Source organism: Diceros bicornis, chromosome 35 (assembly GCF_020826845.1).
Source record: "Diceros bicornis minor isolate mBicDic1 chromosome 35, mDicBic1.mat.cur, whole genome shotgun sequence".
Classification (NCBI taxonomy): Eukaryota; Metazoa; Chordata; class Mammalia; order Perissodactyla; family Rhinocerotidae; genus Diceros; species Diceros bicornis.
In genome coordinates this window covers 24540393-24568138 of record NC_080774.1, presented here as the reverse complement: position 1 = coordinate 24568138, position 27746 = coordinate 24540393, and the positions used below count along the sequence as shown (strand labels likewise).

Here is a 27746-nt window from a genome sequence, read left to right as displayed (position 1 = left end):
CATGGCTATTGATGCCGGAATGTTCCCGGTACTGTTGTGGCCACTGTCTCGACCACCAGCTACACTGGCTGGCCTGTCAACCCTCAGCAGCCTAGGCTATGGCCCCTCGAGGCTGCAGAGTCCAGGTTAATGTAATGAGAGTGGTATGGTGGCATCTGTCCAGTGAACAGCGTGGGCCCATGGGGTACTGAGGTTTGGCTCTGTCAGCAGAAAAAACCACAGGCTCCAGAGGGCCCTCTGGCTTCAGCCATACTGAGGCCACTGTTGGGGTGTGGAGTGGGATAGAGGGAACCCGTGGCATATATCCCATTATTTTTGTAAACAAAGTTTACTGTTTGTGTTTAGGTAATATGTGTTTATTATAGAAAGTAAAGAAAAAAGTGTAAAGGAGAAAAAAATTCACCAATAATTTCATCTACCAAGAGATGCTCATTTTGACTTCTTAGGTTGTTTCTTTCTGGATTTTGGTTTTTGGTCTAGGCATATATATTTGTATATACGTATTTCATAAAACTGGTTGGCTACTCTGTTGACGCCACAACGTCCATTGCAACCCATATTCTTCTTGACGGGCTTCAGGAATGGATCCTAAATGGTTAAGCCAATGAGCAATTCCCATTCCTCCAGCCACATGACTGGATTGTGGATGGACTAGTGAGATAAAAAGAGACTTTTGCCGAGGGCTTTTGAGAAAGAAAGCTTGTTTTCTCTCCTGAGAAAGTCACTAAAAAAGATGATTTCCCTTCAATAAGATGTGAATAAAGAAGTCTGTGGCCCTGGTACTGCTGGCAGCCATCTTGACACCAAGCAGGTCACTGGCCTACTGATAAGCTGACACTATGGAAAGCAGAATGGAGACTTAGTGACTTTATTAACTGGGTGAAACCTCACCTGAAGCCATCCCTGTCATTGCACTTTTTATTTGAGCCAACAGATTCCCTTTATTGTTTGAGGCAGTTTAACTTAGGGTTTCTGTGACTTGCAGCCTAGAGCATCGCAACTCCCAACTGATATTGCTGTCTCATAGCTTTTATTTTTTTGATATCTAATACCATAACTATGAACATTCTCCATGTCATTCAACACTATGATACATCATTTTAAACATTGCCTGGTTTCCTATCCAATGGAGGTACCATCATTTATTTCACTCACTCTCTGCTGTGACATGCTTAGGTTGTGTCTCCAGTTTTTCACCATGATAAATAGTGTTTTGGTAAACAATCTTGACCTAACAATTGGTCCCCTCTCTGATGATTACTTTGGGTCAAATTCTGAGAAGTGGAATGACTGGGTCGAAGAAATGTCTTTAGGGTTTTATTGAGTCAAACTGCCCTTCCGAACAGTTGGATGAATTCATACTTCCCCAGCAATAAATAGAGTGTTACACAGAGCCTGTGGTGTCAATAGTCTGGACAGAACCAATTATATTTACAGTGCCCTCATGTATTTATAGGGAATATTAAATAATTAAATAAGAATTAAATTTAAGTAAATAATAATTAAATAACAGGTCTAAGTCTATTCTTATTATATCTTCACAATCAAGTCAGCAAACGGGAGCTAGTGGGGTACGAGCAAAGGGCTCAGTGCAGACCTGACATCCACTAGTCCCAGTGTCTAGGGCCTATGATACTTCTAGGGGTCCACAAAAATGTTTTAATTTTAATTTCTTTTAACGTTGGAAAAAAATAATGAATATATAATAGCAATGAATCCAGTCTGAATTATATTCATCTTTTTATCACAGCAATTGTAAAATCCAATTTTTAATATATTTTTTTAATGGAGGAAGGGGCCCAGGAAGGCAAAAATGCCTAGGGTCCCTGAAAGTCGTAATGCAGCCTTGGCTTGATGTTGAGAAGGATTCTGAGTCCCAGTCTCGATTCAATGGGAAAGAGCACGGCGACCAATTTGCTGTGTCTGCCTTAGGCCTGAAGAGGAGAAGTGGCATCCTGACCTAGTCGTCTCTGGTTTGGTGAGATGAGCGCAGAGAGGTTTCAGATTCAAATCCCAGATCCACAGCTTAATTGTTGTACTTTTCTAAGCCTGTTTCCTAACCTGCAATACGGAGTTCCTGGGGCCTTTATGAGGTAAGGAATGAAACAATGAAAGCCAACACTGTGCCAGCTACTGTTCTAAAGAGCTTTATGTGTATTAACCCTTTTATCCTCTCAGTCCCTACAGAGTACTAATATTCCTATCGCCACAATGTGTGCTTCAGGGAATTGAAACCTGGATCGGAATCTCATCCAGAGAAATAAAAAAACACAAACAACGATTCTCCAGGCCTCAGTTTCCCCATCTTCAAGTCGAGCGTCTGGCCTAGACACTACCGTGTCCGTCCGCAGACTGCCCGCGCCCCCTGCCGGCGCGAGGGGGCACTGTCTGGCCGCATCTTGCTGGAGCGTCCACGCTCTCGGTCGGCAGAGGGAGCGTGGACACCCTTGGGACTCGGAAAGTAAAGGCCTGAGGGCCAGCAAGGAGCCCGAACTCCGTCGGGAGCAGGCGGAAGGCCCCCACGCGGGCCCTGGGACGGAGACCGCGACCTGGGGGCGTGGTCCCTAGCGGGGCGGGCCTCGAGCGGGGCGGGGCCAGCCCTCCGGCCCAGACGTGGCGCAGTGGTCGGGCGGTTCACCTCCAGCTTGGCATCTTCCGCCGGTACCCATGCATCTCCCGCTGCCTCCGCGGCCCCTACTGCTGCTTCTCGCGACACTCGCGGCCGCCACCACCACCTTCCGGCCCGACTGGAACCGTCTGCACGGCCTGGCCCGAGCCCGGGTAGAGGTGAGTGAGCCGGCCCCCAGCCTGAGGACCACCGCCCCTCTCCCCTGTGGCCCCTTAGCCTTGGGACCACCGCCGGCTGTGGCCCCAGGACCCTCCAGACTCCCAAGTCCCCGTAGGCGCCGGGACCATACCTCCCGCTCCCCAGCCTCAGGATGCCCCAGCTTCCACGGTGGAAACCCGAGACACCCGATCTTGCGGCCTGGAAATCTGAACCCCTCCCCAGTTCCCCATCTGGCCGGACAGCGGGCCCCCAGACACATTGGTCCTGTCCCCTCACTCTTCTCCCGGCCTATGACTCTCCCAAACCTTCCCTCTGGAGCCCAACTTCCCATCCCCCCATCACTCCACTTTTTCCTGGAATTCCTCCCTCACCCCAGTTCCGGTTGGTCTCTCTCCCTTTGGCTGGGGGAGGGAAAACCTTCTGGGCGCCTCCCCCGACCATGCGAAAGCCAGGGAACAGGGCTGGGAACTAACTGCATTACCAACACTTACTCCTCAGCAGCCCCCCACGCTCCCCAAGGAGGAAAGTCTTCTCCTGTGTGACTTGGGTCGTCACAGATCCTCTCTGGGCCTTAGTTTTCTGTCTGACAGAAGGTGGGGGAGGAGGAGGGAGGACTAGAATGGGTGGTCCTGGGGTCTGGACTCCTGCTGAGAGGTGGCTTCCCCTTAGGGAGTGCAGGGAGGGGCTCTCCCATCCTCCCATGTTGGGGAAGCAACCAGATAGTCTGTAGGGCTGGGCCACAGGTGGCAGGGAGGGCCAGCTCTGCATGGGGTGGGGTAGGGACCAGATGGCAGGCATCTCTAATGGGGCCCCCAGGGCAGTTCTGAGCTGTTTCCTTGTGGTCTGCCTCCACCCTGAGGTTCTAGGGGCCAAAGGCCCGGCCCAGGTCTCTACTGCTCAAGAGGAAAAGGGTGATCATTTCTCTTGGGCATTGGGAGTGAGTCAACAGTCAGTAAGGTGTGCAGGCAAGAGCCCCGAGGCTGGTAAGTGCCCTTCGGGTCTCTGGCCTTGCTCTTCTTTTCCCTTGGTGTCCCTAGGCCTGTTTCCTCATCTGTACAGAGTTCCCCCTTCTGCCCACAAGGGGCCTCCCATCTCCTCACCTTGGGAACTGCTGCTCCAGGGTTAATCCACAGCCCAACCCAACTCGGGGATGAGGGTGAAATGGCCTTGAGGGTGTGGTTGGGGCAGATTTGAGGTACTCTTGAACTATCCTATTTTGTCTCCCTCCAGACCTGTGGGGGATGACAGCTGAATCGCCTGAGGGAGGTGAGTTTGAAGGAAGGGGTCTCCAGCTCTGTTCCCCCAAGCCTCTTGGGGGTGGGCGACATGGTTCCAGTGATTGGGTGGGGGAGGATCCCTGGGCTGGGAGTCAGGAGCCTTCACCTGACTCACTGTGTGACCTCACTGGGCTTCAGTTTCCCCTTAGTACCTGGAGGGCTTGGGGGTCTGATGCTCTGGTTCCTCCCTAGGTGAAGGCCTTTGTCACCCAGGACATCCCATTCTAGTATCCTTCTTTTGTGCTAGGGGAGGGAGAATGGGGAGAGGATCTGGGAGAACTTCCTTCCACTTAACTTCACAGATGGGGATGACAGATGGTTTTCATCTGACAAGTGGAACTGATTGGTAGTGGCTGCCCAGAGAATTCTGAGGTGGTCTTGGGAAGGCAAAAGAAATTGACTAGTGATGACTGCCACAGACACAGGAACGGAGAGGAGGGCCCTTTACTTCTTTGAACCCTTATTTCCTTACGTGTAAATGGGAATCCCTGCCCTACCTGGGCAAACGAGGCAGTGCTGTTCACATCAGCAAGGCCCCGGGAGACCCCATCTGCCTCGGTCCACCACTACCCACCTTAACACCATCTCTTGTCACAACCTGGTAATGAAACACCTCCCGGGGGCCGACCCAGAGCTCGTGCTGCTGGGCCACCGCTACGAGGAACTGGAGGTGAGACCCTGGGAGGTGGGCGGGGGGCAGGGCGAGAGGCGGGGCCCAGCGCACTGACCCGGCCCCTCCTCCACTTCAGCGAATCCCACTCAGCGAAATGACCCGCGAGGAGATCAACGCGCTGGTGCAGGAGCTCGGCTTCTACCGCAAGGCGGCGCCGGACGATCCTGTGCCCCCCGAGTACCTGCGGGCGCCCGCTAAGCCCGCCGAAGGCGCTCCGGCCCGCCCTGACCTGTAGGTCCGGGGGCGCGGTACCCCCCCTGCCTGAGCCCTGGGGACAGATGAAGCGTTCAGCGTCCCGGGAGCACCTCCCTCGCTGAGGGCCGACGCCCGGTCCCGGAGCTGCAGGGATAGAGTTGGGGATTCCTCCTAACCCCTCTTCCCTCCCTAGGTCAACTAAATCCCCTTCCACCTTAAACTGACTTGACTCCTTCCTTGCAGCGGGCGGGTGGGGAACAGGAGCCTCCCGAATACCCCCAGAAGACCCCCATCCCCAACTGCTTGGCTGCAGGAGTGGGGACGTGGGGGCACCTTGAAGAGCCGCCCTTCATTTAACCGCCCAAAACAGGCAGAGAGGAATCAGGGTCGTTGAAAACCAATAATTTATCAAAACGCTGCGTGTGTATGCGGGGGAGGGTGTCGCGACAGACAGGGCAGCGATGGGCAGGCGCACAGGGAGGGGATGGTGCCTGGATGGTGGAGGCAGCTTGCCGCAGGCGGGCAGTGGGGGCGGGGAGGCTAAACATTCTTGCCGCGCAGGCGCAGCTCGTGGCGCCGCAGGTGGTTGTAGAGCGACTGCACATAGGTGAAGACGCACTTGGGGTCGGGCTTCTTGCCCATGATCATCATGTCATCCACCTCCACCAGGGGCACGCAGTCCACCAGCATCCTGCGGGGAGGGGGCACGGGGGTGCTTGTCAGCGTTGGCCCCGCCTCTTGCGGCGACCCTCCACCTGGAGGTCTTTTCACTGCCGTAGCCTGCTGGTCTTCCATAAACTCCAGATTCTTGATTGACTGAATGGGGTAAAAGCCTTCCAGGAAGGCAGGAAACCCCAGTCCCCACTCACCCAAGCCTGGAGGCACGCCTGTGGGGAGCGAAGCCAGGCAGGTGGAGGTGGGATGGGGGAGACGAGCACCGTACCCCGACCCAGTCGGGGCAGGGTCTGTCTCTCCACCCTCAGGCCTGGGGAGGTCCTGACTCCCGACCCCGCCCACGTTCTCTCCGGAGGGCCGCCTCCTGCCCACCCTCAACGGCACACTCCAGATGGCAGAAGCCTCTCAACTGGGCTGTTGCATCCGGAGTGGGGGAGGGGGGCTTACCACTGGCAAATCTTTCCCTGCAGCCAGGACCCGCCCCAGTGACCCTCTGGGCCCAAGATTATCTGCCAGCTGCCTGGCCTGGTACCTCCTGCAGAGAGGCCCAGAAACCCCTGTCCTTACCCCAGGGGACAATCTTGCTGCAAGAGATGGGAGGCCAGGGAGTGTGTGTGGGGGGGATTCCTTTAGCCCTTACCACCGCCCTTGGGTAGAAAAGGGAAAGCAGATGACCAACACAGGCAGGGCCATCTACAACATGCTCAGGGGTGGGACCACTCTTCTGTCCATCCTCCAGAGTGCTAGCTGCACTTTACAGATAAGGAAACTGAGTCACAGAGCAGAGGAGTCATTTGTTCCAAGCCCCCCAGCTTAGTGGGTGCAGGGCTGGGCCTCATGGGCCCCAGGCCTCCAGCCCTGGGTGTGGGCGCCTGCCTGGAGCCCCCTCTTCCCCACTGCAGGAGCTCTCTCCCCACTCTGGGGTGAGTGGGTTGCATCTACTAAGCAACTGACAGCCCCAGAGCTCTAAAGCTAGAGTTTGCTCCCTGGCTCCATTTCCCCTCCTCTCCCAGAGCAAGACCTCTTCTGCTTTGCTCTCTCCCATCTGCAATGCCTGGCATATAGTAGGCACTCAGCTAGTGTTGTTAAGTGAGTTTCCTTTAGCAGGAAAGGCATAAGGGCAGGAACTGTTTCTGTTCCCAAGACACCCAAGGGCCCATGACTCCCTCCCATCTTGTGCCTTCAAGGTCAAAGCTGGCACCACAGCCTACTCCCAGCTCACCTGGACTCCTTCAAGGAAGAAGCCTGTTTCAGTCCAGGCTGTACCCCTGACCAGCTGTGTGCGCTAGATAAAGCCCTGCTTTGTTGTGACTCAGTTTCCCCATCTTTATGCAACAGTACAGTCATTCTCTGCCTCATTTGAGACCTTGGAAACACTTAGGATGAGTGAGGGGCTCCTGACTCTGTTGCTGATGTGCTATGTGCCCTTGGGGTCATCTCTGCCCCAGACTGGGCTTGTTCCCCCAGCTATACTGGGTGGGGAGGGCAGCCTCTCTCTGCAGCTTCTTCCAGCTGTGGCTATCTCTCCAGGGATCCCGGCTTCCCTCCCCCAGTGTGGAGCTCCCTCCCACGCCTGGTGTCTTCCCTGGAGACCTTATAAAGCCATTGTTTACACTGGGGCTCACGGCTCAGGGCTCCAGTGACAGGCCAAACACCAGGCAATTCGAGCAACAGTGCAGCTGAGTCACACTTTCCAACTGGATCAGGGCCGGGCTGGGCCCCTCTCCCTTCAGGCCGGCTTACTGGACAGCAGCGCCTAAGTCCATATATGACTTGGAGACAGTACTAAGTCCAACCTGCCCTCACCTGCACAGCTTCTCTGAGGATATGTGTGCACGTGTGGGCTGCCCCCCACAATGGCTCCAGGCCCTGAGGGACATCTGAGTGTACCCCTCCCTAGCTCTGTCCCTGACTCACATTACTTTGGGCAATCCCCTTGCTCCCTCTGGGCCTCTGTCTTTTTTTCTCTACAAAATGGGTGGGAAAAGTGATGGGGCAACGAAAAGAGCCACTAAGTGAGGAGTCTAGAGTTCCAGTTTCTGGCCCCAGCTCTGACCTAACCCCCTTGGGACACTCTGAGCCCACCTCTGTCCTTCTCTGAGCCCCATGTCTGTAATGGGCAGTTAGCTCAGGATCTGAATTCTCTACTGTGGCCCTGAGGGGAGGTGACCAGACAGGAAATGCCACAGCTGGCCTGGGGATGCAGGACCCCAACTAGAAACATCTCGTTAAACTGGCCTTGCTCCTCAGCTCCCCATTTGGAGCATGGCATCATCAACTCCCCAGTGCCCAAACTGGAGGCCTGGGAGGCTTTCTTGACCCTTCTTGTCCCTCTCCAAACTGGATCCATCAGGAAGCCTGTCCTTCTTAAGCTGCTCCAGCTATCTAGTCCATCCCCTCCCTTCCCATTCCTCATCCAAGGATTGTTCTAGAATGCTCACCAGATCACATACATCTGCCTCTGTTTGAAAACCTTTTATGACTCTTGTCCTTAGGAGGAAGTTCAGACTCCTGACTGTGGCCCCTTCCTCCCCCTCACACCCAGACTAAACTACCTTTCCTTCCTGGGTGTGCCATGCTCTCCATCTCTTGGCCCCCAGCCCGGTGCACAGGCTCATCCCTCTGCCTGAGATGCCCTCTCCCTCCTTTGAGCCTGAACTTGTTGTTCAGATCTCAGCTTGGTCTGCATTTTTTTCAGATAGTTGTCCTGGACCTGCAGGCTGGGTCAGGTGTCCCCCTTGGATTCCCTCCTGGGCTTCCTCCATCTCAGTCCTGCTCACCTGGGTTATCACTGCCCATTTAGGAGAGTGGTCTCGCCTCCTAGGCCCTGAACTGCCAGAAGACAGGGCCATATCTGGCTCCTTCTGGCTCTTTTCAGGGTCCCCTGTTCCCCCACCCACCTCCCGGGCCTCTGCCCCGCTGAGCAGATTCCGGTGAAACGGGGCAGACGGGCAAGGCGGCGTTTCTCACCGTGGGGCCCCAAGCAGGGGTTAGGACTTTTTGGTTTTTACCAGCCCCTTCTGGACCAGACAGCGGTAGAACTCCTGGATGTACGTGTACACGCACTTCCAGTCAGGCTCTCGAAGCCGCACCATGTCCTCTGTGTCCAGGAGCTGCGGGCAGTCCGCATGGGTCCTGGGGAGGGTAGGGGGCCGGGAAGGGGCAGGGAGGCAGGCCCGGGCGGGGAAGAGGGGGAAGAGGCAGAGAAGAGAGAGGGGAGGAGAACAGAGAGACACACACATACACACACACACAGAGACATGAGTTCAGTTACATTCTCAGTGCTGCAGTCTGCCAGCCCCCCGCATGCCCCCTTCCCATCGTGGACGTGCCGCTCACTACCCGTCACTAATGGTGTGCGATGCAGACAGGGGTGGGGGGCCAGACCAGTCACAGGTGCAGAGAACTCTTGGGGCAAGCGGGAACGCGGGGTGGGGGGCGATGGCGTTGGCGCCAAGGTTGGAGAGGAGGGCTGTGCCCCAGGGAGGGGGGGTGAGGGAGGCGTGAGAGGAGGTGGAGGGAGGAGGAAGAGGAAGAAATCTGAAGGGAACCAGAAAGAGAAAGGGAGAGAAGGAAAGACAGATGGAGGAGGGTGCTGAGGGTGAGGTGAGCAGACGGGGCAACGATTCCAAAGTGGAGGGCTTGCTGATGTCCTATATAAGCCTCTGGCAACACCTATATAGGCTGGGCGGGCACGGTGCCCGGGCCAGGAGCCTCCTTTTGGAATCTCCAGCCGGGATCCCGTGGGAGCAGGAAGCTCTGGTGATAGTGGGAGGAGAGCAGGACAGAGGAAGGGAAAGAGAGAGGGAGAAGGGGGCAGAGGGAGGATGGAGGGGATATGGACAGGGCCACCTGGTGGGCCTTGGCCCGGGCTGGTAGGCGGGCCTGTGGCTCCTTCGTTCCGGCAGGCACCTGGCACACTCAGCAGCGAGTGGGTGGTGTGGAAGAGGACGGGGGCTTTCTGGGGCAGGGGGTCTCAGCCGCTGTCTGACAGTGCAGCTGGCCAGCTCCAGGGGGCCTGGGGGCAGCTGGGCCTAGCCCAGATGCCCAGCCCCAGATGCCCAGCCGATGCCAGCAGGGCTGGGGCCCACACTTACTCGGCGGATGAGAAGGCCACCTCGAAGTTCTGGCGCCGGTTCTGCGGGCTGAGCTGCCCATAGTCAAAGGCCTCAGGGAAGAAGTTGTGCACCAAGGCACAGAAGGCCATCCCGTCACTCCAACTCGAGGAGAAGTTCTGGATGTCCACATGCTATGGGTGGTGGGAGGACTGGTCAGCTCCCCCATGCCTTCTACCCCCCCCCCCCCCGCATTTTAGCATTCCAGACCTAGGGCAACTGGGCTCAGAGAGGCCCTGTAGCTTGCCCAAGGCTGCACAGCAGGTGAGCAGTGAGAATATGAGCTTCCTTCAACTCAGTTTGTCAACTCCTACGTCTACTACTTAACCAGGACAGAGCAACCAAGAGGCCCAGCACCACCCAGCTAAAGCCATGGTCATGCTCCCATCATTCCTTCCCTTATCTATAGAAATTAACCCAGTGTCCCCCACAGAGCAATGAGGAAGGGACTCCACAGGTGGGGTCTGGCCCTGAACCATGCCCACCATAAAGGGGGCCCTCAGGCTCTTCCATTTAATCACTTATTCTAGAATGTGTTGTGTCCTCTTTGAGCCTGTCTCCTCATCCCAGAAGAGGGCTTCCCAACTGCCCTGCCAGCCACGCTGGCTGTGAAGGGTAGGGGGTGGGGGTTGGGGGAGTGAGAAGGAGTTCAGCCAAGAGGGAGGTGCCGAACTGCGGTCCGGTCCGGGAGGGCCGCCGGGCCCCCTGGCCTCATAGAGCTCACCTCGTAGCCACGCGTCTTGGCTCGGCACCAGTCCAGCAACATCTGCTTGATGCTGTTGGCGTTAGGGACCCCGAAGCTGGTGGACCGCTGCACGGCTGCGCGGGGTCCGCCAGGGCTGCTGCGGGGGCGATGTTTCGAGCCAGGTCACAAGAGAGTAGGGGCGCCACCTCAGTCTGCCCACCCAGTGGGCCCCAGGCCCCGCCTTGCTGACCTTCAGGCCCCACCCACCCCAGCTCCAGCCGCCCCCTTCCCCTTCGGGCCCCGCCCACCACTGCCCAGCACCACTCCCTTCTCCGGCCCCCGCTGTCTCTCACCCCGCGGCGCCTTCCTTCTCCAGCTTCTCAATCATGGCTTTGCGCGCCTGGGAGGCTGAGGTCTTGGGCAGGCTCTGCGCCTTCATCAGCTCTTTCTTCTTCTCCGCCTGGCGCTTCTCGAGCGCCGCCAGGCTGCCAGGCCGCGGGCTGGCCTCGTCCTCGCGGTCGAAGATACTAGGAGGTTGGGAGACGACTGTTAGGCGGCTCCCGAGCCTCGACCCCCACTCGCCAAGGGAGAGGTCTTGTCGCGCTCCACACCCAACACCCTGGTGTATCTCCACGACCCGCAACTCGGGCCAGCAAGGAAGGCGTCTTCATCGCACCCATTTTACGGAGGAGAAGACTGAGGCCCAAACGACAAGAAGATGGGAGCCAAGCTCTTTCAACAGACTTGGCCCCGGGGGAGTTCTCTGAGAAGGCTCGTTGTATCATCAAGTTACAGGTGAGATCAGATCTGGGCACTATCAACCAATAATGATGACCCAGCGTAATAACAGTAATGGTAATAATAATAGCTCATGTCTATTGAGCCTTTCCTATGTGCCATTTTATTTTCTTATGAGTTCTTTTTTTTTTTTTTTTTTTTTTTTACTGAGGAAGATTCTCCTTGAGCTAACATTCGTGCCAGTCTTCCTGTATTTCGTATGTGGGTCGCTGCCAAAACATGGCTGAGGAGTGGTGTAGGCCCTCCTGGGAACTGACCCCTGGCCACTGAAGCGGAGCATTTGGAACTTAACCACTAGGCCACTGGGCCTGCTCCCCTTATGTGCCATTTTAAACTTCACAAGAGGAGGGAGGGACCCTTATCATTTCCACTAATGATGAGGAAACTGAGGGCCCGGGGCCTCAGATTTCAGAGGGCATGGGTGGCAGCTCAGGAATTTGAACACAGGTCTCTCTGACCCTGAGTCCCTGGACCCCTCTGGTTCTCAGCCTGAATTCTGATCCTACCAGCCCCACATTCTCTGTCACATGGGGTGGTACCCCTCCCTCATGGGGCTAAGGAGGAAAGGTGCTCTGTGATGTGGGACATGGTCTGCAGACATTGGGAAGTGGCAGTGCCCCCAGGCAGCTCATTGTGGCAGGTAGGCCTCTCTAAGGGTTCAGTGCTACTGCTGCCACTCAGAGCTGTGAGACTCCGAGCAAATCTCTGGTCTCCCCCGTCGTGCGGCTGAGGATGAGGTGAGATCACAAGGGGAGCAGGAGTGGTCTGACTCCCACCTGCCCCTCCCTGGCTGTATGCCTATCACCTCCCAGTACCTCAGTCTACCCCTCTGTAGAATGAGTATGCAGTGAGGTCCCCTGTGGCCTGTGCTCACCTGCCCATCTTCTTGGATGATGATGAGGAGAAGGTCTTGGTTTGCACCACAGTGCTGCCACCACTATCTGCAAGAAAGGGGAAGAGGAGCAGGGTGAGGGCCTGGGCTGGACGTCAAGAGATGGGGCGGGGGGCTATGGGGCAGGATGGTGGTAGCCACAGGCAGAGAAGAGAAAGTGAATGCTGGACAGAGAGATACACAGATGAAAGTATGGAGAGAGAGCTTGAGGAAGAGCCTGAGGAGACGGGCAGGCAGGCAGGCACAGAGTGACGCCGGGCAGCCTTACTCTCCGAGCGCCTCACGAAACTTGACTCCACCGTGGTGGTGCGGGCCGTCCGTTTGCCATCATCTGGAGGGGCAGGGGATGAGAGGAAGGGTGTGAGAGGCATGGGGGCCAGCGGGGTGGACGTGTTCCCACCTTGAGCCCTGCTTGGCTCCTTACTGGAGTGGACGAGCCGCTCAGTCTTAGTGACAGTGCTGACAGCTGAGCCGTCGGCTGCCCGCTGGCTGTGCCGCGTGGTGGTCTCAGTGGCTGTGTTGCCACGGCTCTCCCCTGGCCGGGCCCGTGCCTCTTGCAGCCGCCGTTCTCGTTCCTTGTCCCGCTGGTCTGGGCAGGGAATGCCCCGTGCATGCCCGGAAGGGACACCCATCACCCACACAGCACATATGCATGGGCACACGGGGCACACAAGATGGGGTGGAGGGCAACTTGTTAGAAATACCAAAGACACAGGGACAAGGGTCTCTCTAGGAGTAGCTGGGGATGAGGGGATAGCCATAACTTGGGAGGGAGTAAGGGTGTGTGGTGTGTGGCGAGGGACTCAGGCGGAAAAGGGGGAATATGGAATAGTTGAACTCAAAGGGGGAGTATTTGGATCCAAGAAGGGAGTTTCCATGGGAATGAGTAGCTGAGTCTGGAGGGAGTATCTAGATCTAGGGAGGGAGTAGCAGTGTCCAGGGAAGAAGCTGGGTGAGGGCAGTAGTTGAGTGGGCCTTCAAATGGGTTTTAGCGGGGAGAAGAGCAGCTAGAGGAATAAATATCCAGGTCCAAGGAGGGAATAATTGGAGGTACCTGGGAAGCAATTTGATCCAGGAAAGAGTAGTTGGGAGAAAAGCTGGCAAAGAGGGTAACTGGGCCTAAAGAAGTAGGTGAGTGGGGATAGAGGCTGGGTGGCCATCAGTGGGCCCTGGAGGAAGCAAGCAGCTAGATTCAGAGAGGAAGTAATTGAGAGTATCTGGAGAAGCAAATGAAGCTAGAATCTGAGGGAAAGAATAGCTGAGTCCAGGGAGGAAGTACCTGGGGGAGGAAGTAGCTGTGCCCAGGGAAGGGGAAGCTGGATGGGGGCAGAGGCTAAGGTGGTCATCAGTGAACCTCAAGGAGAGAGAAGCAGCTGGGAGAAGGAGTATCTGGATTCAGGGAAGGAGTAATTGACAGAACCTGGAGAAGCAATTTGGTCCAAGGAAGAGTAGCTGAGAAAGTAACTGGGTCTAGGAAGAAAAGAAGCCGGTTGGGGATAGAAACTGGGGTGGCCAGGGGGAGAGAAGCAGCTAGGGAAGGGAGCAGCTGGATCCAGGGGGAAGGGGGCAAGGGAACAGCTGGGTCTAGAGAAGGAGAAGCTAGGGAGGGCAGTTACTGAGCTGGAATGTCCACACATGGAGCCCAGAGTGAGAGGAGCAGCTGAGGAATGGAGGAGCTGGATCTAGGGTGGGAAAACTGGCTCTCTACCTCTCTTCCTTTGTCGGAGCTCACGTAGTGCAGCCCGGATGAGCTTCCGCTCCTCAAAGTCTGTAGTTTGATCCAGCTGCGGATAGAGCCCTGTCATTGTCCACCTGGTGCCTGCTGGTCCCCACCCTCCGCCAACCCCAGCCCACCAGATCCAGCCATACCATCTTGTCCAGGATGCTTTCATCCTCGATAGTCATCAGCTCCTCAGCACTCAGCGGGCTCCGCCTCTCTGGTGCTTTGTCCACCTGGGTCTGCTTAGCGCCATTGGCTACTTCCACTGCTGCAGAGGGGGGCTCTGCTGGCTCTGGCTCCATCTGTGGGGTGGGGAGAGGGCATGGACTTTAAGCAGGGGTATAGATGAAACCAACCATGCCCCTGGCACAGCCTTGGAAATAACCACTAGCCAGCCAGACTGCCTGTTCAAGGATGGCTATGTTGGTGTCAGGCTCAGGGAAGAGGCACTGAGAGCCTTGTAGGGCTTCCAGTGTTGTACCCAGAATTGTGTTAATACAATGAATAGTGGCAATAATGGTGACTGCCATTCAGTGGTAAGCACTAGGGATTTTACTGTCCCTATTTAATAGAAGGGAAAACTGAGGCTCAGGGCTGCTGAATGACTTGCCCACAGTCCTTCTATAAGTGTGATGCAGCCTGGCATCTGAGCTGAAGGTACCTAACTCCTGAACCTGAGTTATTTCTGCTGCTTCATTCCCAGCCCCCTCCCAGGCAGGCTGTGCTCTGTCTTGCCAATTCCCAAGGCCTGGGTCCTCCTGGGCCAGCGCCCAGGCAGCACATGTCCCCCCCACCCCTCCAAGGGGGCTGGACCAGGGCCCATAGGCTCCTGACCAGGTGTCTGACTGGGGCTGCCCAGAGCCAAGTCCTCTCTGAAGCTCACCCCTGCTCCCTGCCCTGCACTGGGAACCACCTCTAAGGGGCCTCCAGCCCCAACCTAGCCCCAGACCCTCCTAGGGCATCTCCCCAGCCACTTGCAGATAAGCCACTTGCAGACAAGCCCCTAGCCCAACTATCACAGCCCCTCCCCTCCTGGCAGGGCCTTGCTGTGTGCTGTAAGGGTAAGGAGAGCTGAGGTGGCAGCTGTTCCAGGGAGGCTCGGCCTGGCTGGGGCAGGGTATGGGGGTAGGGTGAGGGGCTGGGCCCTGGCCAGGGGCTGCCAGGGCAGCCACCACGCGTGCCTCAGGGCCAGCAGCCTGGCACCGTCTCGCCTCAGTCTTGGAGCGTTAGCGCCCCAGTCCCTGTCCAGATAAGTAAACTGAGGCTCAGAGAAGGTGGGAACACGCCTAAGGTCACTCAGCAGAGGCAGAACCTGGCTCAAAACCACCCCCTCCCCCCAGCCCATAGGGACTTACGAGACTGCTGCTGCGGGCAGGGCCGGCAGAGGAGCGGCGGCGGGTGCTGAAGGCAGGCGGGTGGGCCACGGGGGTCCCGGCATCCTCGGCCGCCTGGAAGAGGGCCTCAGGGTCTGCAGCGGCCAGGAGCAGCTCGCTGGGTTCCAACTCAGACTCAAGGTCGGGCACAAGTGGGACCCCCAGCCGCAGGCTCAGCACCTCCACCTGCCTGCCCAGTGCGTCCAGCCGCCGGCTCAGTGCTGCTGTCTCCGCCCGCAGCTCTTCAGCGGCCCGGGCCACTGGCTCCACGGCTGAGGCAGCTGCCTCGGCTGCCTGGCTCACTGCTGCCCGGCCTGCCTCAGCCACTGCCCGCAGCTCCTCCAACGCCAGGCCCAGTCGCTCCTCGAGGGCTGCAGCCAGCTCAGACCCGGGCCCCGGTACCCCCGGCATGGTGATGGCGGGGGCTCTATGGCAGGGTGATGATGGGAACAGTGGTAGGGACTGCTGCCTCTGGCTGGCAGTGTCAGAGTCTTTGCAGCTGGCCTGAGGGCGAAGGCAAGGGCAGTGGGCCTGCCCCGCCCCTGCTGGCCTCCCAGTCCGCCACCCGCCAGCTGGGGCTGCAGCCCAAATAGAAACCTATTCTGGGCTCCCTGTGGAGGGGCAGTGGGGGAGGGGTGGCCTGCCCAAGCAGGCAGACCGCCAGGCCTTGCCCTGGCCTTGCAGTACAGCAAGGCTGCGTGGGTTCTGAAGGATTACCAAGGCCAGGGCCCCATGCCTCACAGGTGGAGAAACTGAGGCAGGGAGCAAGGAAGGGGCCTGCTGGGCCATCATGTGCATTAGCTGTGAGCATCTAGTCTGCTAGACTCCAGAGCTTATACTCCTTTGCCCTCATGCCATGCTGTTTTAGAAAGTCTTGAACAGATGGGGGAAATGGAGGCATGGGGAGGCGGGGCTTTGAGCAATCTGCTGTAACAAGTGTCTTGTCCTTGAGATAAATGTCCTCTGGCCTGCCTAAGGCGCTCAGATCCAACCACAGACTCGGAGCAAGTGCATCATAGGCACATTATCTGCTTCCCCTTGGTTCTAGGTGGGGAAACTGAGGTGCGTTGCCAGTATCAGACCCAGGGCTCACTGTGGCACCTCCCACCCTCCCCCAAGGGCCTCAGCCACTCCTCTTCCTCACTCCTTTGCCAGAGTGCAGGGAAGTGTACTTTCTGGCCCCTACCCTCTCCCTATCTCCCCTGAGAAGGCCCAAAGCTGGCTCTAGCCGTCTCACCTCGACCAGAGTCCCATTTGGGCCCTGGTGCGGCACAGAGGGCATTACCTGGGCAGCCGGGCAGCCCGCTGGGGATCCCTTCCCTGACTGAGCTCCCAGCCCGCTGATCCCAGGCTCGGGAATGAATAATGGAAGGATGCGGCGTATTTGGTTCCCGTGGCACCTGCTGGGCTGCTGCTTCACCTGACTGGGGTGCCCCCCTGCCTGTCTGTCTCCATCAAACCCCCCCACAGATGGTGACGCAGAAGCTAATCACTAATCTCTAATCTCCTAATGGGCCAGGCTGATCTTGGATGAGCAGATGAGCAGCTCTGCATCTCGAGGGGGAGGTCCAGTGTGGGGCAGGAGCAAGGGCACAGGGGCTGCCACAGGAAGAGCACGGCAAGCCTTTACTGCCCTCTCTGAGCCTCAGTTTTCCCGTCTGTTCATTAGGAATGAACCAACCAATTTTGGAGTCAGGATCAGAGATCAGCATGTGGGGACTTAAGGCCAGAGTGAGCTTCTGACGTGTCTAGTGGCTGATATGCTGGGGTCTGGCCTTAGCCTGCCACCACTGGCTGAGGACTGTGGGCAGCCACCTTCTCTCTGGGCCTCAGTTTCCCTGTATGTGCTGTGGGGAAGGAGCAGAGCAGAGGAACCCTGCTGGCCCTACACTCTGAAGCAGTCTATATGAGGATGATGGATGGTGAGGCTGATGGGGTGAGGAGGGGCTCACCTTAATGCTGTAGCCTCCCCGGCTACCAGGGGAGGTATGGCTGATGCTGGTGACGTGAGTGACACTGCCCAGCCGGGCCAGGGTCCCGGGGCTGCTGACATGGGTGATGGTGCTTTTGCCCCCACTGCTGGTGCTGAGGAGGGTGGGGGGCGCCCGCAGCCCCAGCGTCAGTTCTGGAGGGGAAGAAGGGCTGCTGTCAGGATCAGGTGGGGTCTGGACAGTGCCGGCCAAGGTTGATGGCACCCCTTGCTCCCAGGGCACCCTTTGGAGACAGCCTGAGCCCTAGCTGCAGCACCTGTCCTACATGCAGAGCTGGGCAGCTGCAGGCGTTCATCCCCAGCAGTGGGGAGGCGAGGGGGAGGCCTACCTGCCCTCTGGTTGCCTGTGGGCAGCAGCACCCGGCCTGTGGAGGCCTGGCCTCGGCCATCCTTGATCTCGATGGTGAACGTGGTCTTCATACTGGCCCCTGGCTCGGCACTGCCGACGGCCACGGGCAGCGGGGCACTGGGCTCCTCTGAGCGGGCCACGGGCCCCCCTGCTCTGTTTTCAAGGGGCCTGGCAGCCAAGCCCCGCCCCCCGGGGCCCTCCTCCCGAGGGCAGCTCTGAAGCTCTGCCAGGGGCCGGGCTGTTCCTCGCTGCTCCTTGCTGAACCGGGAGGAGGTGTCACTGGGGCCCCGCAAGGAGGAGCTGCTGGAGGAGGAGGCAGGGGTGGTGCTGATGAGGGAGGGGCCTGGGAGCCTTGCGGGGGTCAAGAGACTTAGGGTCGCCCGGGGTGGGCCATCCTGGAGCCCAGCAGCCATAGGAGAATCAGATGTGAACTTGCGCACGCGGTCCCGCACAGAGCCAGCCCGCTGGAACGGGGAATGTCCGCTGGCAAGGGGGGTGGGTTCTAGAAGGGATAGGAGGGCTGTCGGTGGCTGGGTGTTACAAGGACTGCCCACAGCCTGGGGTAGTGGGAACAGGCAGTACCTCGATTCTGGGCTGGCTGGCGGGGGCTAAGCACGGACAGGGAGCGTTGGCAGGGACGGGGTCCAGCCAGGTCTGGCAGTGTGAGGAGGCGGTGGTGGCCATGTGGAGGAAGAGAAAGGAGAGTGGATGGGGGGGTCCACTTCTCCTAGTCCTTTCCCCCACATCTCCTCAGTCTCCCAACCCCTTCCTGCACCCCAGCCTCCCCATCCCGTCCTGCACCTCCCACAGCTCCTGGCCTCCCCACTCAGCTGCCTCTCTCTTACAGACCCCTCCTTCCCCTCCCGCACTGACCCCAGGATGACTTGGACACTCCTGGGGGCTGGGGCTAGGCTTGGGCTGGAGGAAGGGTGCCTAGATCCTCCCTGCTGATGGGGATGGGGGACACCCCCGCTGGCCAGCACTGCCCATGGCTCCAGCTGGGAGATGGGTGCACTCCCTTATTGGGGAAAAGAATGTGCCTGAGGCCCGTTGCCTTTCAAGGCTGCGGGAGGCCTCTGGCCATGGGTGGGGGGGCGGGGACACCTCAGGGGCAATGGGAGGAGTGTCAGGGACTGCCTAGACCTGAGGAGGCTGGAGCTCTCTAGGCATCAGAACCCATTTTCCAGGCAGGGAAAGAGAGGCTGGGGGAGAGGAAGGCAGATGCCTGTAGCTAGCCCTGCTGGGACCCTCACCTGCTCTCTTTGTGTCGGAGGGACCTTTGGTGGGGCCTTGGGCAGCACGAGGCTCTGTGGGGCCAGGCAGGAGCTGCAGGGGAGACATGGCATGGGCAGGGCCTGAATCCCAGACCGAGGAGTTCACCTGCCTGGCATCCCTGCCCCTTGTCCAGACTCACCTTGTTGACCACCTGCCCCTCAGTGTTGGGGGGCGCCGGCAGCTCCTGGGGCTCGGGGCTGGCGGCCCTGGGTGGGCTGGAGGTTGGCTCCGGGCTGTCCAGAGCCTCAGCTACAGGGCACTGGGCCTCGGCAGGCTCCAGTGGAGGTTCAGGAGAGGTAGTGGTGGGTGAGCTGTCGGGTGAGGCAGGTGAACTGGGTGTGTCCCCAGGTGGGACCCGCAGCAGGAGTGTCACTGTGGTCACATCCCGACTGGTGCCCTCAGGGGTTGGGGTTGGCTCTGGGACCTCTGACTGCTGTTCCTGTTCTTCTCGCTCCGGCACCTGTCAGAGACCCACAGGTTGCAGCCAAGGCTCCCCAGGCTGGCAGGTGCCCAGGGCAGGGCATGCAAAGCAGGGGGCTGGGCATGGCTTCCTGCGGGCACACCTGCACCAGCATGGGTGCGGGCACACCTGCACCAGCATGGGTGCGGGCACGCCACAGGCAGTCTCTGATCTTCACTTCCCAACTTCTTGGCACTGCCTAATCAAGGGCAGTTTAGAGAGGACCAGAACGTAATGCCAGGGGTTGGGGATGGCAAGAGACCTGCTGGGGACTTCCAGCCTTAACAGCTCCCTGAAGGGAGGCTCTTGACCCCTGGCCTCAGTCTGGTTAATCAGGGGGCAGCGGGGGAGTCCTGCCAGAACTGGGGACCCAGCGGCCTCTGCTGGCCACTTAGGGAACCTGCACAGCCTGACCTCCCACCCACACTCCCAGAAGAGAGTTGGCTCTGTGAACAGTGCTCCACAGTCAGCTGGGGCCTGACATGCATGCCCTGGTAAGCCAAGGTAAGGATGTGGGCTGTCTGCCGGGGAGGTACCAGGGTCAGATTTGCATTTCAGGGAGATTCCACTGGCTGCTGAGCGGAGGCTGGATGAGCAGCGTGGGTGCGGAAGGTAGGTGTGGAGGCGGGCAGGCCAGCAGGGAGGTCAACAAGGGTGGCAATGGGAGATGGACAGGGATTTGGGAGCAGTGTAGACAGGGTGGCTTTAAGGGGAAGGCCTGGGTAGAGACAAAGTCTGGAGTGGCGGACATGTGGCCAGAGGCCTGAGATAGAGCCCTAATGTCCCCCAAACACAAGCTGGGGGGCCCCTCTCAGTCAAGTACCAGTCTAGCAAAGACACAGAGGCCCTCTGTGCTGCTGGCATCCGTGGGCACAGGATACTGGCCCACCCTCCCCCTCGTCCACACCCCTTACCTCACACCGTTCCAGCCTGTCTGTTGCCCGCCCCTTGTTGTCCTCTCTTGAGCCACTGTTGGGACGCCTGCTGTACAACCTCCCAGCCAAGGTGGCGGCTGGAAGGGAAGGGAAAAGTGTCAGGTAAGTGGCTGGGGTGCTGTGGGCAGCATGCAGCAGGGCAGGGCAGGGCACGTACCCTCAATCTCTTGGGCCCGGATGCGGCGGATGGCAGCTCGGATCAGCTTGCGTTCCTCATACTCACCAGCACCTCGCAGCTGTGGGTGAGAGGCAGGCCACAGGTGTTGGGCTTTGGAGTCCAGGTCTTCACCTGCCCTGCCCCCATCCCCTGCCCTGGCCTGGGCCTCACCAGTGCTGTCAGCTCCTCCACGTCATTCATGGACTCCAGCCGCCCTGCCAGCCGCGCCAGAGCAGCCCGCTCCTCGGCCTCCCGCTGCTGAGAGCTGCAGGAACATCATGACTGTCACCCCCACTGCCATGGTCAGGTCCTGGAGGATGTGGGCTGAAGGTAGGGGCCGGGACAGGGTACCCAGAACCTTGGCAGAGGGGCATGTATCTGTGCACATCCTCTGGCTACACGCGGGCACATGCATACCCATGGATGTGAGCACTAATACCACATGTTCAGATGTGCTGTCCACAGGGGTGTGGCCAGGATATCGTGACTGGCATGTGGCCCACAAACATCTCTGTGTATTCCAGATGCATGCCTGTATTGCCATTTGTACATCCAGAGGGGCAGCAGACATACCCATGCTCATGGCCGCCTGCACAACACAAGCTGAGCCCTGGCACATAGTGCCCCACCTGTATGTCCAACCCCCGGTCACTCACTGCAGCCAGTTCTCCTTGTTGTCCTGCCGCTCTGCACGGAAGCGCTTGGATGCCAGGGCCTCCTCCTCACGCTCCAGCTCCTGCCGCTGCAACTCCCGGATGGCAGAGCGGATGCGCCGCCGCTCTGCCAGATCCACTGTGACCTCCAACTGCAGGGCAGGCGGGGGCGAGGGGCAGGTCATTTTGGCCGCCATGGGCGGAGGGCGGGCACCAGCTGCCTACGGCTCATCCTGGGGCACAATGAGTGGTCTGTCTCCACTCCCTCTGCCCCAAGCTTGTCATGTGCCTGCCGCCCACCCAGGGCCCTGGGAAGACCCAGCTCATGGTGCCAGGACTCCTGGATAGCCCACTGTCCAGGCACTCCTTCCTGCCCTCAGAGCCCTTCATCAAACCCCTGAGAGCCAGGGAGTCATGGCAGGAGGAGGGAGGCTACCCTATGAGTCCCTACGGAGGGAAGTGATTTGGTAGCTGGAGTCCACCCTGTGAGCAAGGGAGACTCCCATGCTCTAGTCCCAAAGCACCACAGCCCTGCTGGGGGTGGAAGCCTTATCCACATTGGACAGATGGGGAAACTGAGGCAGAGGCAGGTGCTCAGAAGTCCTAGCTCCCCGCCTGGCTGGGGGCTATTTTTTTCCCTGCACTGGCCCAGCCCTAGTCACTGTCAAAGGGGCCAGGGCCCAGAGTGGAAAAGCCAGTCCCCCAGACAGATAAGGCAGCTGGTACCTGGGGCCACTCAGGGGCCTAGAGAGGGCATCCAAGGGGACAGGTGCTCCCAACAGCTTCTTAGCCCCTCAGTCCTTAGGAAATTGTGGGTGGCTAGTCTAACCAGGTCCAGGAAAGGGCACCTTCTCTGGGCAGAGTGAGCCAATCCTGTTGCCTCCCCCACACCTCCACCCCCCACACTGTGGCTCAAGGGAGAGAGGACTGGCCCAGGGCCCCCAGGAAGGTAATGGCAGAGATAAACCTCCAGTGTAGGTCTAAGCCAGATGGGAGCAACTATAGGCAAGGTGCTTTCCTCTGCCCCACCCCCCAAATCATTCATGGGTAGGGCCCAGGAACCCTACCCGCTTCCTTTTTAGCCTCCTCCCTCATCATACCTTCCTGCTCCATGGGGGAGCTACGTGGGGGGGATAGGTTTCAGCAGGGAGTATGAGCTGGCCCAACTCAGCCATGAGCTCACTTGTCCCAGTCTGAAAAGAGTAGGGAGAGCCCTGGGGACAGAGCCCTTCAGGGTCCCTTCAGGCTCCACATTCCTGAGGAGCTATGGGAGGGTCCCCTGAGGCTCAGGCCAGAACCCCTAGCTGTCTCCAGCCCAGTCCAGTGCTGGCTGGTTGGTCAGGAGCATGTCCTTAACCTCTCTGTGTCTTGGTTTTCTCATTTGCCACGTGGGACAATGGCCACCACCTCAAAGCAGTGGGTGGGGATGGGGATAGGATTTAGGGTTCCTCCGCATAGCTGAGGATGCAATAAGCATCACCCCCTGCTTGGTTCCAGCCAGTCAGGAGGAGGGAGAGAGAAGCGAGGGCAAATGAAGACAAGATACCCAGAGGCATCAGTAACATTTATTGAGAATCTGTATGCCAGATCCTATGCTGAGCCCCCACTTATCCTAACCTCACAGAAACCCTAGGTACTTTATTACTCCCATTTGACAGATGAAGAAAGTGAGGCTCCGAAGGAGAAGTGATTTTCTTGTAGTCAAATGACCTAAGCCAGGATCTGAACCCAGCTCTGACTCTGGGGCCTGCCCTGGGCTGAGGATAGCTCTGTTGCTGAGGTCTGTCCTGTCATGGCAGATACCTTGAAGATCCTGGTACTGTGTTGGGGATCCCTCTAGCTTAGACTAGAGATGCCATAGGGCCTAAGGGGACCTATTATAGCAGAGGAAGGAAAATGATGCTCACCTTCCCATCCCCCAGTCCTGGCCTTGCCTCAGGCCCAGAGCCCTCTGGTACACTTGGAGACTGGGGGCCTGAGGGGACAGCTGGTCCAGCCCCTCCTGTACACACAGTAAAGAGGCTCAGAGATGCAACGACTAGCCCTTTGTCTCCTGGGTCCCCCTTCCCAATGCCCTGGGCTCCAGAGATGGGGTCCTTGTCTCTGAAAAAAGCCTGATGTGGGAACTTGGCCACCTCTGCAACCCCTGGGAGCCTCAGTGTCCCCATCTGGAAAATGGGAGCCTCTGTCTGATTCTGCACCCCCCCCCCCGCCGCCCCCCCGCGCCAAGTAGGTGGGGCAGAGCTAGGGAATGGACAACCTCATATATACTGGTCACCTTCCAGCATGACCCTTCCCTTTGGGCCTCGAGGCAAAGGTCCACCCACAGTGTCCCTGCTGTGTGTCCTGTGTTCCCAGCCCTCTCAGGCCCCACCGCCGTGTGTGGAGGGGGCTGTGGGAGGGAGGGAAGGAAGTACAAAGCGCCATTGTCCACCAGGGGGAAGGGGAAGGGGATGGGGCGGTTTCCGAAACTGCCCAGTGAAATTCTCCCGGGAGGAAAGAGGGCGCTTCCTCCTCCCGGGGGTCCGGGCCTCCGGGTACTTCCTGCCCTCGCTGCTGGGGGCGTCTAACAGGCTCTGGCGTCTCTCTGGGCATCAGTCTCCCCACCAGCACAATGGAGGAGACTTTCCAGGCATTCGCTCAGTCCCAGCTCCTCTAGTTACCGGTGGGGACAGGCCGGCAGTGGAGCGAGGCCTCGCCAGGGGGCGCTGAAGGCCCGCAGGCTCCGCACGCGCCGACACGCCCCAGGCACCGCCCACGCGTCTCCCACGCAGCCCCGCACCAGGCGCCGAGGGGGAGCCAGACGGGAAACCCTTCTACCGCCTGCTTTAAGATCCTCGGCTGCAGAGAGGAAACCGAGGTCACAGCACTTAAGAAGCTTCCCCAGGTCGCCCAACTAGTGAGTGTCGGAGCCCGAACTCCAACCCGGGCCGGAGGCGGAGGGCGTCCCGGATGTGGCGGAGGGGCACGCGGCGCGCAAGTCCCCAGGTGCCCCCATCCCGCGCAGCCTCCCGCCCCGTCCTCAGGAATGTGCGGGAGCAGAGGCCGGAAGCGGCTACCCCATACCCGAATCAGCCCAACGCTGGGGCGCGAGCCAGCTTTCCCTTATAAGGCCCGGCTCCGCGGGGAGGAGCCCGGCTCGGGACACCCCCGTTCCTGCCACGAGGCCGGCGGGGGCCGGGACGGCGCGGGGCGGGACCCTCGGCAGCGCCCGGGAGCAGTAATGGCCGGCGTCCGGCGGTGGAGGAACCGTCCCGGGTGGGAAAGCCCTTGGGCGGCTTCGTGGTCCGGAGAAGAGGGGCGAGGTCTCATTAGTCCTTTTCCTGGGAGCGGGGCGGGGTGGGGCTGACTACAACCACCGCTCCGGCTTCTCTGAAACCCCTTTCCAGCGCCCAAACCCCGCATGAGGGTGGGGGATGGCGGCTGGAGAACCCTGAGCCTCAGAATGGACCCCTAGAGACGGGGATGCGCGGAGACCTGGCTTTCTCTCTGGAACGCTCTGCCTCTACTACCCGCATAACGATTCTGACTTCCTGAAGGGAGATCGAGCTGACGTGGTGGGAACCTTTGGAAACCCATCCCTTCCAGGCTGCACACAGCCGGCTGTGGCGGTGGCAGACACTCAAGAGAGTCTAAGGTGCTGGTCGGAGGACGCACAGGCTGAGTGCCTTGGGTAGGCCTGCCCAGTGACTGGGCTGGGCTGGCTGGCTCCAGCCTCTGCCTCCAGAGGAATGGTATGGGGGTTGGCTGGGTCACTTGCCTTCTCCCAGGGAAGGTAAATCTTTAATTCCCCCCTTGGACAAGGGTCAGGGGCTGGTGGGTGGGGCTCTGGCCCCTCCTCCAGTTCAGCTGCTCCCTGCCCTTGCTGGTGGGCACGTGCCTGCGCTTGTGTTGCCCCACAGCCTCTCTGCCCATGGTAGTGGGAGGGGGGGACTTTAGAGGGGGGCACTCAAGAAGCTGGGGAAAGGGGATAGAGTGGGCCCATCCTTCTTCCACCCCAATATCTGGGCCCATTCCTCATTCCATCCCCATGCCAACTCTAGGACCTAGATATTATGTTCACACACATCCCCCCTTCCATTTTACAGGTAAAAAAAACTGAGGCTCATAGTGGAAAAATGACAGAGTAGAAGTCACAGAGCTCATAAGGGCCCCCAAGGGCTGTCTCTATGGGCTCTTCTGACCTTGACTTACCCAGGACTCTTGGTCACCAATGTACCCCTTTGGGGTTTGTTTGGATCCTGGCACACGCTCTTCCTAGCTGGGTGCCCTTGGGCAGGTGATTTCATCTCTCTGAGCCACAGTGTCCTCCTGGCTCTCGGAGCTGCTGTGACCATTCCGTGAGATCGTGTGCCCAGCACCCAGCCTGCCCCCTGCTGTGCCCTGGCATTGTTAATCATTGCTGCTACTATTATCATTGGGCCAGCCTCCAGGGGTGGGCACGGCCCAGGCTGTTGCTTGGGAGAGGCAAATCCAGCCTCCCCACACCTGTGGCTACACATGGGCGAGTCCTCAGCAGTTCCTGTTTAAACAGGTGGTGGCAGTGGGGGGCTGGGAGGGGCCAGGCCTTGGCACCTGCCATGGACAGGCACATGCCACTGGGGCCTCTGCATCAGCCACTTGGAAGAGGCCTAACCCTGTTCCCCTGCCCCTGAGCCTTCCTCCTGCCCCCTCCCCCATTACCTCCTCTTGTCAGCTGAGAGGTAGCCTGGACAGGCCCTGCCTCTCTGGCCTGCCTTGCCGGTCATCACAGTGGGGATGATAGGGCCACTTACCAGCTTCCGCAGGGCTCCCTCATCCAGCCCAGCTAAGGCCTCGTCTGCCATCTTGCTGGCCCCTAGCTCCGTCTGTCTCCTCCTGGTACGATCTCCAGTGCCCGTAGCACCTCACACCAGCTCAGGGAATTCTGCAGCAGATAGGCATAAATCAGGCCCGCTGGGACCTCTAGAAACTCCAGGCACTTAGGCTCTGTGCCTCAGTTTCCCCCTCTAAACCATGATCATCCATTGGTGTCCCATCCTTGCTACCTGTGATGTAGCTCCTGGCTGGGAGTTGCCCTCTGTCCTAGGGTAGTGTGCTGGAAAACTCAACAAACCAAAGTAGGAATCCCTGGTTCCAGCCCAGCCAACTTGACTACCAACCTGCGGTGTGGCCTAAGCTGGGCCCTCACCCTGTCTAAGCATCAAACAGGGAGGGTCGGGACCTAGATTGAGAAGCCTGGGCCCAGCAAAGCTCACCCCAGCTGTGCTCACCACCAGGGGGTGCCCGCCAGACTCCACAGTTTCCTGCCCCACCCACCCATCCCCAGGGCCTGTCTAGCCCCCACCCACCCGGAAAGTTCAGCCTCTGGCTGTGGGCTGAGCTGCCACTGCCACTCTCATTTTCCCAGGTGACTTAAGCCATTGGAGGTAACACCCTGTCTTCCAATTCTTGAGGACAGCACTCTATACACACCCCTCTCCACTCTTCTCTTTCTTGCCCTCCCCCTGATACCAACTGTCCTGACCTCATGAAGCCAGGTGTCCAGGCACCCAGCTTCTCTGTTCACACACTTAGAATTCAATTCCCCAGCTGGTAGGGCCTTCAGAAGCTGATTCGTCCAACCTCTGGACTTAAGCAAACTGAGTATTGGAGAGGGCCAGGGATTTGTCACCGGGAAGGAGGATCCCAAAGACCCAGAGGGCAGGGTAGATTTAATAAAAATTTTGGCCACCTCTGGCTTCTGAAGCTCCCTTCCCCCATCACTGCCCATCAAAATGAGCCCCCTAAATCTTGGCCCAGCCTGCTAGTGCAGCTCTTTCCTTCCTCTGCAGCTCTAATGTCTGTCTGGAATTTGAGGGCCCACAACCTGACACACCATAGGTGCTTAGTTAATGTACGGTGACTGAAATGGCCCCAGGATTGTCCTCCCTCCTGTTGATTCATCCCTCAGTCATCCCTTCCCCCTCCCCAGAACAGTCACTTGTCGAATCACCCCATCCGGTGGATGGGTCTGGGGGGATCCTAATCCACACATTTGGGGTTCATCGGACCCTGCCTGTTCAAGTCGATGCTTGCTTTTCCCAAGCCCATAGGCTGGGGCGGGTGTCAACCTTCCAACCTCCCTCTATTGGGGTCCTTGCTTCTTATCTACCTACTTTGAGATACCCCCGCCCCAAGAGTGTCATTCAGCAATCATCAGACTTATTTGCTGTGGACATTCATATTCCCCCCTGTCTCCTGAGGGGCAGGGTCCCTAATGCACAATTTAGGATGCCCGGGGGCTGTGGGAAGCCTTTTTCTCCTCAGGGATTCCCGCCGCTGCCCCATTCCCGTCCCGTGGCTCCCTGTCACACAGTCTGGGGTCCCCGGAGATTGTGAGAGGCCTCAGAAGAATGTGGGGGCTTCCCCAGGGTGTCTGCCCCCACAGACTAGCCCCCCTGGGGGTCGTGGAGCCTCTTGGAGGTCCGTGGGCGTCCTTCCCCGCGGTCTTAGAACCTTATCCTATGGCTTAGAGCCCCCGCGGATGGGTGGGGGCTCCCAGGTCTGGGAGTCCCAGAACCCACGTTCAGATATCCGGGTTCCACCCCGGGACCGGTCGGGGGTCCTGGTGCCACCCGGAGGCCCGCACACCAACCTCTCAGTCCGGCCCGCCCGTCCGGCGCGGGCTCAAGTTAGGTCGCTTGGGATCCGACAGATGGACTAGGAACGGTCAGGCGGAAAGCGCCACGACCGGGATCCCAGTCCCGCTCAGCAA

General features: G+C 58.8%; 3 protein-coding genes across 5 annotated transcripts; 1 reads left to right on the top strand and 2 right to left on the bottom strand.

Annotated features, from left to right (window-relative positions):
* The first annotated feature begins 1940 nt into the window (after positions 1-1940).
* Positions 1941-5153, top strand: SELENOM (selenoprotein M). The gene is made up of 6 exons (XM_058531801.1): positions 1941-2093; positions 2179-2787; positions 4019-4054; positions 4258-4292; positions 4657-4735; positions 4815-5153. Exons 2-6 carry the CDS (start codon positions 2668-2670, stop codon positions 4971-4973), a joined length of 429 nt encoding a protein of 142 aa, XP_058387784.1. The 5' UTR covers positions 1941-2093; positions 2179-2667; the 3' UTR covers positions 4974-5153.
* Positions 5154-5320: 167 nt separating this feature from the next.
* Positions 5321-5728, bottom strand: LOC131398351 (smoothelin-like). The gene has a single exon (XM_058531802.1). It carries the CDS (start codon positions 5726-5728, stop codon positions 5474-5476), a length of 255 nt encoding a protein of 84 aa, XP_058387785.1. The 3' UTR covers positions 5321-5473.
* SMTN (smoothelin) lies at positions 5560-27746 on the bottom strand. Of its 3 annotated transcripts, none has more exons than XM_058531798.1 (21): positions 27627-27746; positions 25786-25916; positions 21014-21162; positions 20529-20622; positions 20358-20436; positions 20180-20277; positions 18945-19265; positions 18784-18856; positions 18113-18184; positions 17511-18032; positions 17144-17316; positions 13968-14120; positions 13807-13882; positions 12523-12687; positions 12367-12429; positions 12081-12147; positions 10762-10935; positions 10448-10565; positions 9706-9857; positions 8579-8743; positions 5560-5624 (listed from the first exon to the last, which is right to left on the bottom strand). In XM_058531798.1, the coding sequence occupies exons 2-20, from the start codon at positions 25834-25836 to the stop codon at positions 8599-8601; spliced, it is 2745 nt and encodes a 914-aa protein (XP_058387781.1). In that variant the 5' UTR covers positions 25837-25916; positions 27627-27746; the 3' UTR covers positions 5560-5624; positions 8579-8598. The 3 variants fall into 3 exon arrangements, with proteins under 3 accessions (XP_058387781.1, XP_058387783.1, XP_058387782.1); XM_058531800.1 differs by having other exon boundaries at positions 10448-10562; XM_058531799.1 differs by lacking the exon at positions 5560-5624 and adding an exon at positions 5771-5820.